The sequence below is a fragment of the Gobius niger genome, assembly GCF_951799975.1.
Source record: "Gobius niger genome assembly, chromosome: 11".
Taxonomy (NCBI): domain Eukaryota; kingdom Metazoa; phylum Chordata; class Actinopteri; order Gobiiformes; family Gobiidae; genus Gobius; species Gobius niger.
This window is the reverse complement of record NC_136862.1, coordinates 14,964,826-14,976,973: the sequence shown is the minus strand read 5'-3', so window position 1 is coordinate 14,976,973 and position 12,148 is coordinate 14,964,826. Positions and strand designations below refer to the sequence as shown.

General features: G+C 41.1%; 1 protein-coding gene across 1 annotated transcript in view; it reads right to left on the bottom strand.

The window, feature by feature from the left end:
* Positions 1 to 12,148, bottom strand: part of LOC306970238 (protocadherin-1-like) — a 124,807-nt gene that overhangs the window by 32,445 nt on the left and 80,214 nt on the right. The window contains exon 4 of the mRNA XM_079566117.1: positions 1,385 to 1,604. Within this exon, the coding sequence (XP_079422243.1) occupies positions 1,385 to 1,604 (220 nt within the window). The remainder of the gene's footprint in view (positions 1 to 1,384; positions 1,605 to 12,148) is intronic.

The following is a 12,148-nucleotide window of genomic DNA, read 5'->3' as shown; positions in this document are numbered from 1 at the left end:
GCACAAAGCACAAAGGCCTGGTTACGCACCGCTGCAAACATTTCCCCAAAGACATGGTCACAGCACAAGCCAGGCTCCCGGCCGTACCACTCACATTACTATTTGCGGTCATCAAAGGTACACTACAACCGACCACCGCCACCACAGCCTAACAGCGGCATGGCTAACTACACCGCTTTTCTTTCACCAAAAAGGAGTGGATGGCAATAATACCCGCATTCTCCTTTTTCTGGAGCTGAGGAATAAAATCGCATTATAATAGCACCTGATACTGAAATAGAAAAATCTGTGCAAATCTGAGCAACACTGTTGAGTTTGCAGGTTCCAACGATTGTGTTTTATATTGTATTGTATTGTCTCTGTAACAGTGGGGTAGGCATTAGGCTGGGACTTCTTTTGTTTTGTCTTTTCTTTTTCCACCAGACAAACGGATGCAAGGAAGGGATTGGCTGAAGTTTGCTGGTGTATTCCTCTGTGAAACTCATAAAAAGTGAGAACAGGCAGAGGAGATGACTCTGTGCTTAATGTGACTATGGTGTTGTATGGTTACTGTGTATGTGGAACTTTGAGCAAATGTCTCCCTTGGGTGATTAATAAAGGAAACTAACTAACTAACTGACTGACTGACTGACTGACTGACTGACTGACTGACTGACTGACTGACTCACTAGCTAACTGACTAACCAACTAACCAACTTTCTTTTTCGTCACACATTTTTGTTGCTCTATTGTTGCATTTTCCTCTCATTTTTGACACTTTTACACAAAGCTTTTAGATTTGGGCACAGCAAAACTGTAGAAAATGGCTTGGTTCAGGCAGGGGGTAAGAGGTTACCTTACCCCCTTATAGTTTTCAAGTTCTCAAGTTTTTAGAGTTTATTATTTATCGACCAAGTTTTATGTTGTAATGTATGTTTCATGCACGATCGAATCAAAGAAAATTCCTACTTTGTGAGCCTGGTCACTAACAATAGCAATAAAACAATTCTGATTCTATATTTCATCATATTGGGAGAGTGAACGGCAGCCCAGTGTTTTAAAAAATTTAAAAGCAATAGCTATGCTAGCTTGTTGGCGCATTTTTTCCAAGCAATTCTCTCATATCCTTAGCTCACCTTCACAATAAATACATGAATTGTGACTATTGTATAGCAAAACGCCGGTATTGTAGACAGGGAAAGGGGTTTTACTTAAATGGGTATATATTCAGCATGTTGTTAAGAGATCTATATTGCTGATGAAGCCCCTTGAGCTGAGAGGCAAAATGTCACAGATTAATGTCACTCCTCTACGACTATTAGATATATTCATAACTTCATAAAACTATTCTGAAAGCCTCTTCAAACCCAGCTTCCCCCAGATGTAGAAAAGTGTGTAACCGCACCGTTTTCGGGATGTTCAGTCTCTCCGATGCTGCCATCCGGAGTGGTCCTCTCGTAGTGATCCTCGGGCAGGGTCAGGGGTCCGATGCGGGGGCCCGACGACGACTTACTGCTGGGGGTCTCCGATTCCTCCAGGCCGCTGTCATAGTAAGTGTGCTGGGAGGCGTCCTGCATGTCCTGCACTGGGTTGGCGGTGGAAAAGGTCACTCGTCGATGGGGATTCTGAAAGATACAAAGACAGCCACTGAGCACCCACGGAAGCAAAGGAGAGAAAAAAAACTTTCTGTCGTCCCGTCCATGTTTGAAGTCTACACAATGGCTGTTTAATCTGACAGAACTTTTCGCTGGCTTTTGAAAAGTTCATTCTTCAAAAGTCAGAAAAATAGTATTAAATATTAAGCGGTCTTAAATATTAAATAGCCCTTTGCACGATTATTATTCCGGCGCTTATATAAGGTGTGAATGGTATACGAATGAAGTAGGGGTTTTGATGAGAATGGCTGAGTAAATTAACAGGGCAGAAATGGAATACATTAAAGATGAAAAGAATCTAAAATAAAAGACGGAGATATTGTTTACATGATTTAGAAATAGCTTAAAATGTAAAAATAAACATCCAATGGTTAAACCTTGTATTTCATACAATCAGCCTTTCTACTTGTCCACTGTCCCAACAGCTCAGGAGGAATACTTTGATCCTCAAGAGGTTCAAAAGAAGAAAATCTATTAAATTGGGAGGAGTTAAATGAGCACTTTGAATGGACCACTCTAATGTTTGCTGTATCTTCATCAAATCAGATTTTTTTCTGCACATAAAAAACGCTGGGCAAGGCAAAAACTTTAACATAAAAAATAAAAATAAATAAAAGTTTTGCAGAAGACCAAATGAAGCAAATGTTTAAGCACGTGTCCCCACTAACAAGCCAACAGAGTAAATTGGAAGTCACACTTGGCTGTTTCCTTTTTTCTCAATCCAACACTTGCTATAACAACCCAAAAATGTATGTTTGAGCTATACAAGTCAGCAAAACAATGTTTACATTAATCATGAATACGCCGTACTGTAGCTTGATCTGTGCTGGCGGAATTGCCGTGACAACGAAAGTGTGCCATTAGCAAAAGCTCTTGGCTACAAAGAGGAAACCTACTGAACATGTTTTTTATTGGTAGGGGAAGCCGAAGAACCTGGAGGAAATGCATGAGAGAATACAATACACAATTGCCAATAACTGGAGAAGTGATGGAACTAACAACAAGCAGTTCCTTGCTTAAAGGAACACCGTTTTTCCATGAGCTTAGACGAGTTGATACGTACCTGTCTGGTCTTTATGCGTGCCCAGGTACAGACAGGTACGTATGGTAAGAACATATCTCAGTATGGAGAAACCGTGGCCTGTTCCTTAAAGTTTGTGCGTCACTCAAGTAGCTAAAAGTATTTTACCCAATACGATTTGTGGTGGGAGCTACTTTGATTTGAGTCCACATGGGCCAACTTTCTTCATCTGATAACTGTCCAATGTTTCTGTACGCAGCAGCGAATAATTAAAGTGAGAAAAAAAAAGAAAAGGAAATAAGTTGTTAAATCTGCCATTCTCAAATGCTTTCTGATGACAACAACTGGTACGCTAATCAGTTGCCCCAGTGTGCTACTTCCCAATCTCCATATTTTAATATTTTCTCTTTCCCACTTTGCGTTTGATGTAAACTGATAGCTGTGTTTTTTTTTTTTTCTTCTTCCTCCTTTCGATTTAACCAGCAGTGGATCTTTAGAAGAGCTAAATGTGGCTTGGATGACAAAACAGAGCGTTGGGAATATAGTTTGTGACAGTCGCTATTTGCCTGCATTAGAACGCATTATTAAACCTTCCCTCTCCGGCCCCTGTTACATAAAAAAATCTGATGAATGGCCAGGAAAATTGATGAATCAAGGGGATGTATGCTGGTGATGAAATCCTGAATTTGATAGTAAAGAGGGGAGTGGGGCCGGCCGTGTTATAAATCATTCACGATCGCACCCTTTATCAAATTGAATGTCTTGTAAATACAGTTAGGAGACCATTAAATTTCCTCTTGCAAAGATCAGTTTACTAATGGCTACTTACCACCAATCCACAACAGAAAGATGACACCTAGGCACTGGCAATGCAATCGTGGCTCAGCGGCTACTGTGCCCCCCCCTCACCCCCCCGCCCACCGCCCGCTCTCAGCCTCCACACGTCTCATCGTAAAAGTCAGGAAAGTACTGAGACAGCAAAAAGGGGTGGGTGGGGTGGGGGCCTTGTGTGTGGCAAAGGGAGAGAGGAGAAGGGATCGATACAGCGCCTCTGTGCTTTCTACCATTCAACCACTTTTCTGGCAAACAGATCCATGCTGGAAATCACTGTAACCATCATCCGTTTAGTACATATGCAGGCGGTGGATATTGAGGAAATGCGTTTTGCAGTTCAGGTAAGTGCCATCAACACCGTGCATGTAATGCTGTTAGCCGAGGGCGAGCGTACTCCAGCACGGGTTCTAACCAAGTTGTAACCTCTTAGCTAGAATACTTCCTAATGCAGCGATACAAGGGTTTCACTACACATCTCAGTTTACAAGAGGGAGGGTATTTGAAGATCTAAGCTGTGGGAGACATAAAAGAACTATCTTTGAAAAATACCATGTTGGACTCCGAATGATGTTTATGATGCAAAAAGACCACCCAGAGGTAAATAAAACGTGGTTCTGACAATTTAGTCGTTTCAAGGATTACACTATTTATATAAAAATGTTGACGTGTTAAAAAATAGCGCTTTAAAGGAACAGGCCACCGTTTCTCCATACTGAGATACTGTATGTTCTTACCTGAGCTTAGACGAGTTGATGCGTGCCTGTCTGGTCTTTGTGTGTGTGCTCACTCACGCAAAATGACCAAAGATGTTGTTAGCATTTGGCCTCTCCCAGCATATCCATATGGTTCCAAATAGGGGTGAAGTTAGAAGCTACCGCACTCTTCCACGGCACACACAAAGACCAGACAGGTACGTATCAACTCGTCTAAGCTCAGGTAAGAACATATCACAGTATGGAAAAACCATGTGCCCACAGTCACGCAAAAAGACAGAAGATGTTGTTAGTATTTGGCCTCCCCCAGTATGTTCCTATAGCTCCAAATGGGGTGAAGTTAGAAGCTACCACGCTCTTCCACGGGCACGCACAAAAAACAGACAGGTCCGCATCAACTCGTCTAAGCTCAGGTAAGAACATATCACAGTATGGAAAAATAGTGGCCTGTTCCTTTAATAACACCAATATTGACATCTGTCTTCACATAAATGGTGCAAAGGGATTTATTATATGAAAGAGGCCATGATGTCGATGTTTTCTAATTTGTTTAGACTTTGGCATCAGCAAGCAACTTCGACTTTGTTTAAAATTGCTACTTTCCTAATGGTGTCTTAAAAGAAAATTGTTTTGCCAAATCTTTGTTAGTGCTCAGAGCTTGTATCATCGCAAAAAAAACTTTCTGAAAAAAAACTTATTGGGCTTTGTGTTTGAAAAGAGCAAATATTTTTGAGCCAGGAAACTGTCAGCTCTAAAATGCCCGGAGCATCCAAACTATGTCAGCAGTCGTACAGCAGAGACATGAACTCCTCCACCTTGTTTCAGGTTACAACACAGACTGATTATTTACCACATTTTCCAATGACTAAAAGATAAAAGTGTAAGCGGACATAATCAGTATTATTCAGCAACAGCTAATAAATAAAAATGTAAAAAAAAAAACAGCATGTAGCCACAAATAAATGAAATGAAGAAGAAAAGAAGCCTGGTAAGTCCTCAAAATTGCTTCACACATAGTGCACAAAGGTAGTAAAAAGCTGCAAGCTGAAAATTGTTGCTTTGCAGGTGTCTATTATGTTCATGTTGTTCTTTTGTTTTTTTTTCTCTCATGAGAGGCACCGTTCAGAGATGTACAAAGCATGTACTGTTGTGTGACGCCCGAGCTTTTGAACTAATCATCTATTTTCGAGTCTCATTGCACTCACGAGCAGCGTGCGACTTAAACCCAACCGGAGCGCATTTAGGAACTATCGGCGCCTAAATTCGAGGAGTTACATATTTGTGATGACGCATTCTATTCAACGCGATCTCCAAGGGTCCGCCACAAAATCTGAAGGGGTATTTAGCTGTTTAAATATGGATTTTTGCTTAAACTCCTTCCTAAGGGCGCCACTCCGGAGAGTCAGCGTGCTTCCTGGGTATGATAACTAGGATAGCTGAGAGATGGCAAATAGATTCTCCCCCTCTTTAGTCAGAGCAACAAATCCTGTGCCAGGCCTTGGGGGTGGTTGTTTGCATGAAGGAAGTGGGGGAGGCAGAGGAGGATGCGGGGAAGATGGAGAGAGGAAACACAAGATTATCAAGAATAGTTACTTTGTGAGAGATATCTTCATCTTCCATCTGTCTTTCATACAATTATAGTGTAATATTAAGTGACAGCACACAGATGTAAAAAAATATCTGTTCTTTACATGTTTAAAGTGAATTATCTTGAAGGCAGGGTGTGTGGCACAAAGCATGGGGCACTATGGGCTTTGGTTGCACATTTTCAGCGGGTAGGATTTAAAATGTAAGGTAATAGGTCCGTCAGCCTTTGGTTAGCGCTGTTGACCAGTGTAGCTTATTTAACACTGTGTTGTTGCTTTGTTGAGATTTTTTTTTTTTTTTTTTGGGGGGGGGGGGAAATAATAAAATATATAAACAAGATGAAGAGGAAAGGCTTAGGCAGGCGCATGTTGAGGCGGTCAGGCAGACGGGACAGCGCCGTGGCTGCGGGGGACAGGCAGAGGGATTAGATTCTGGGAGACTGGAGGCGGGAGAGCCGGGGATTGTTTGGGCATTGTGGTAGAAGAAAAAGTGAAAAGCAATGGGGGGACAAAAAAGACAAGGCATTTACGGTGACATCTGAATTCATAACCCACTGTTTCGTATGGGGGCTGAAATGGCCTCGTTTATGCTCCAATCCCAAAGCAGATGGGAAGTCGTGGAAGCATTCGGCCCCGAGGAAATGTTTTAGGGTGACAATAAACAGCGCTCATCCGTACCTGGAGTCCCGGACCGTTTTACTGTACTGAATATATAGTTCTGTGGAAAAAGCCTTGGACAGGTTGGGGAAGAAAGGTATAAGCAAAAAAAAAAAAGGCTATGTTAAAACTCACACAAAGTCACTGCTCTGTCCTGGAAATATAGTGGAATAAACCTCAGTAGCAGCCCCTTATGTGGACCTAGGGAAGATTAACCTTAGCCCAATGAAAATAAAACATATCCTGACTCTCATGATTACATCTTAATTATTAAAAGTACTATAACAATGATAAAGAACTACTATTGGTACTTTTCTCCATATGGTGTGGAAATGCCCGGAGGTTCTGCTAGATGATACCTCAAAATTAAATCTGACAATTAAAAACCGTCGAATAATATTAGCTGGTTTAACAGCTGCCAAAAAGATGGTAGTATGCCGATGGAAGAAAGTGCGACCTCTGACTGTAAGGGAGTGGCTTGTCTCCTATAGAGATACAATTCAGTTGGAGCTTCCTGCTGCCCGATTTCATGGAGCAAAAATGGCAAATATTACTTGTTAGTCCAATCTACTGTCTACACTGGTTGCGGATTATAGATTCTGCATTTGACTTTTTCTTTTTTCTGCCTACATACATAATTACATAATTGTATGTATCCTGTTGTGAAGGTTTCTGCATACAAATTATAACTTTATGTATATATTGCTATTTCCGCAGATGTCTTTTGACGGAGGAAATTAGCACTTTGTATTCCAAAAAATATATCAATACACTCATGGTTGTATATCCTAGACAGGGTCAATTTGTTTTGTTTTGATCTATCTTTAAGGAATTGCCTTCAGTGTATCTGTTCTGTGCATCATTTGATGACTCAACTGATGTGATGCCCATCTCAAGGGGGATTGGGGAAAAGAAAATGGGGGTCTGTATACTGTTAAAATTGTAAATGCAATAATGGCATCATCACACCAATAAAAAAGGTTTATGAAAAAAAAAAAGCAATGATAAAGAACTTGCAATATCAAATCGTTCTTCTGTGAGCTGAAGTACGATCAAAACATATAAAACGTACAAACCTTTTCTTGACAGCATTTCAATATTTTCCACAGAAGCGTGTCTCACCACCTACAGAATCCAGTCTTTCTCTGGGAGCCAAATGACTATCGTGATACAAATACAGTGCTCATTTATCTGTGACTTTCATTAAGAGGTTCTCTCATGGTCAACGATCTGATGAAAAGAGACCATTTATGAGACAAACCTGGCAGTTTGTCTCATAAATGAGTTGCTTTGTTGACTTGAGAGCCTGCACTAACATCTGATGTATAATGGAGAACTAGTTGTACTCTAGTGCGCTAGGCTAATAGGATCGTAAGGGGAAAAGAGAAGTGGCTGCTACTTCAGGTGTTCTGCTTAAAGCTGTCAATTGCAAGGATTGGATTGTGGCAACGAAGCAAGGCTGTTTAAATGCACGTCTCCAAACACACGCAATATAAAAGCACTACGAGTAGAAACCAAGCATGTTACAAATGTTACAAAGAGTACTTCTCAAGAGACGCCAGTGCCTTGTCTGTTGCGGTATTTTCTTTTACTTTATATGATATGTTTGTATTATAATAATAATAATAATGCATCGGTTTTATATAGCGCTTTTCTGGACACTCAAAGACGCTTTACATTGCATTATTCATTCACTCCATACCCGGTGGTGGTAAGCTACTATTGTAGCCACAGCTGCCCTGGGGTAGACTGACGGAAGCGAGGCAACCAGTCTGCGCCATCGGCCCCTCCGACCACCACCAACCACTCACTCACTCACTACATTCGCTAGGCTTCCTGGTGTTACTAAACGGTCTCCCATCCAAGTACCGACCAGGCCCTTCCCTGCTTAGCTTCCAAGGTCTGACGGGATTGGGCATCGCAAAGGCGGTATGACCACAATTATTATTTCTACAACAGCTCCATGCATTATTGTCCCATTGTGCCTCCATTAACACTTGGCGTTCATGGTTGTGTATGCATTCTTCGTCAGATGGCAGGATTCCTTTCAGGGACAAAACAGTTTGCAAAGATCCCATACTTTGAATAGCAGAGGCCTTTCCTCACTCAACCATCTGCTTTTCCCCTTACATTTTGTAATTTCACAAGCACGTGAAATGATTTGCTTCCAAACATGATTGACATGCATATCAATGAAGTGATGTTTCAAAATGGGTTTCCTCTTGCAAGCATATCCCTTTGGCCGGGCTTGGGACTGGCACATTTTACTTCTGCCCCCTTAATGGATGAATTGGCGTGCTGGTACAGCTGTATTAATGGTTTAATTTGATTAGAATTATTGCAAATATGAGAAGAGGGAAGTTGTCAGAAATCCAACTGATACTTGAAATGAGATAACAAAACTGTCTGCAGCATTTTACTAACGGCAAGCTTTTATGGCATTCAAAGCTGTCTGATCTTGGGTCTAGCATTGACGCAGGTGTAGCTGAAAACAATGTTGTTTTTTTTCTTGCCCTTGGCCACTTGTTGACACTTTCTTGTGGAAGTGTTCATCACGTCTTGGCTCCACTGTTTTTTGAGGAAAAGCACCACTTCTTGTCACTTAAGTGTTTAATTACATTGGTAATTTCACACAAGTGCACGAAAGATGCAGCCGAGTCGCACACAACAGCTGATCCTCGTTCAAGCATTTCCCCTGAGAGTCAGTAACAGGAACTGGTTAAAGTTCCCTTGCTCCTTCACAAGAGGATACATAACTGGCAGATAAAAGGCTTTAATGAATAATTTGCTTGTCTTTTGGCCAAAATAGATGGATTTTGAGATTTCTCAATCAAAAGAAAATAGTAAAACCAGTGCCTTGGAGGTTCAAGGCTTTTTATCTGCTACAAATGTGAATTTAAAATGTGCTCCGGGACATTTTGTCCTATTGATACAACAGTCTACAAAGTTCATTATTTCGTAAGTCGTTGGCATTAGCTTTTACACATCACAAATTAGGGGAGATCATTGTGTTCTTGGCTGTTGCCTACACATCAACCACATTTTGTGGGGTCATGTCAAAGGCTGAATAAAGGTTATTACTGAATTTACAGACATTATTAGGTTTTACTTTAGATAATAATTAATTAGTGTGGCCTAAATGCAAAACCATATTTTGGATAGAAAATCTTCCCACTAAACCTCATCTTTTAATATGTTAATGATGAAGAAACTGAGAGAAGAGGAGTAACGCACACCAAAAGTGGTAACCGAGGTGCAGATGTTAAGGAAAATACAGCATCGCACACTCAAAAAAAAAAGTGGATTAATTCAAGATTACCTTTGGGCATAGTCTTCTCCCGATCGTTTCTTTTTTTTTCTTTTTGGAACCACATTGAAATGATGAAGAAACCACATAAACTAAATACATTTCAATAAACCAACATTTATATAAAGCCTGGATTCACCATTCATTTGTATGGAGAGAATTGAGTTAGCACTGGTCTATCACATATGAAGGTAGAAGTTGCAGTCATACAGAAATTAAAATTGACAAGCTATGCTACATGCCTTATATAAAGCTAATTATACGAGTGCACTTGAGGTCAGGCAGTGACTGACAGCTCATATCACATAGTCGCACAGCCGAGCATCAGAATAAATATTTCATTTATCAAATCAGATTTATGACACATTCATATGGGGCTTGATATCTGATCTCCAAATTGGCTTTCAAGCTGCCCTCTGCATCAGTAGCAATTCGACACACAGCGGTGACGTCAAAGAGATCTGTTTGCTCTGCAAGCTGGCTGGCTGCGACTGCCGCAAAATACATATATCAGCCACCACTGCCACTAATGTTGTCTGCCGTGATGGAAGACTTCTGCGCTCGGACTAGATATTGCCACGGTGTGAAGAGTGAGAGGCTGCATCTCCATTATTCACTCAGCCCGCAGCCTGCCTTGTTGTGTCTGTATTGGGGAGAGAAATGCACCTTGTGAATAGTTATGGCTGTATCGTTACCACAGCAACTATGTAAGAATGTCTAAATCAGACCCAATCAATTGTCTTTCCGGATTTGATCAAACATAGCATTGGGGTAAAGTTTTCCATGATGAATACATGGGAAATGTAAATAACTGGAATGGTAATGCTGATATATTCTGAGATCCCATTGAGGAAAACTCATACAATAACCAGTCCTTTGACCATCTGTATCATACAGTAGCTAGCTCAGAAGCCGACCCAGTGAACCGTTTGGCCTTGATCCATCTTCTATTTTACAAGGCTATTGTATTAATCCAACAACAAGGTATTATAAGCTTATGTGGTGTGTTAAGGTGGGAAAGAGTTCACACAGGAGTCAGCTAGATGTGTCAGTGCCTCGGAGTGGCTTAAAATGTACAGGAAATGCCACACAAAAAACAACTGAAATAGAGGCGTTCACCAATACTCAACAACGTATCTTCTAAATATTGTCCCACCATTATATACACAAGGGAATTCCAAGAGCAATAAGGGCACACTGAGGAGCCTGTGTTGTTGCCTGTGCTGATTTTCGCCGGTGATTCCTGATGGGACAGCAGCGGCTCCAGTTTCCATTGTGGATGCCCCGGAGGAGGCTGACACCACTTCAACGTCAGGTGTCCTGTCATCCAGCCAGGCCTCACTGATTGCCGAGCACAGGAGCCGCCGGTGCTCATGCAGATGGGGGGGGTTGCTTTTCCATCAGCCTCCACTTCCCCTGGCCCGACTTCCTGCAGGGCGCCAACTCAGGCAGAGCTACAATGTTTTTTTTTTCAGGCTTGTGGTTTTCAGGGACATTTACATTTACTAACTTGGGGAGCACTGTATTTTAACGGGTATAGTGGAACAAAGATGTACAGGAAATGGGGTGTGTAAACAAAGGGTGGTAAGAGCAACACTCATAATCACCATACATCTTTCATACTAACCTGACACACTTGCACATAAGGAGGTTGTGACATTACTCACAGGATAGGGGAAGTGGTGACACTTCCCCTATCCAAGATGCTGATAATGAGGACATGTTATCAATTTATAACAACCCCACCTCCTCCACCTTTGCACTAATTATTTTTTTTTGCATGTTTTACTTTTCTTTATACCGACAGAAAGTTTAAAGAAAATAATAAAACAGTGTGTAAACTATGAAGACGGAATGAACCTTTTCCGAATATTATATTGTTTTGTCTTGCCTAAGGGTAAGAGAAAGACATCTACGGTTAGTTTATTATGGGGCGATCCTTTTGACTGGTGCATCGCTGCTATTACAAAGGGAGATGATCCAAACAGTGTGAGCAGGGAATTGCCTCAAACATGTGTGGATGTAACTGAAGGTGTGTCAGTGGCAGCCGAGGTCTGCAGAAGTGTCTCATTTTTAAATTCGGAGCAAAATTTGTTGTTACCCCAGTTCTGCCATTCTGATTGCATCTCTGTTTATGCTCCTCTGACTGCGTGCTCAAACGTATTTGGATCAAAGCAAAATGTTGCATCATCTTTTATGAATTAATCATAAAAATAATCCTTTTTAAATCAATTCTGTTATCTTTTTCCTTCCAGATGACAAACAACAGTCTTGCCGGGAACAGATAAGTAATGCACAGTAAATGTGATCTAATTTTGCCTGGTTTATACAGAATTAAGATGTTCGCTTCACAAAGCCTAAATAATACATCAAGTTTCCTGAAAGTCTTTTTAAGT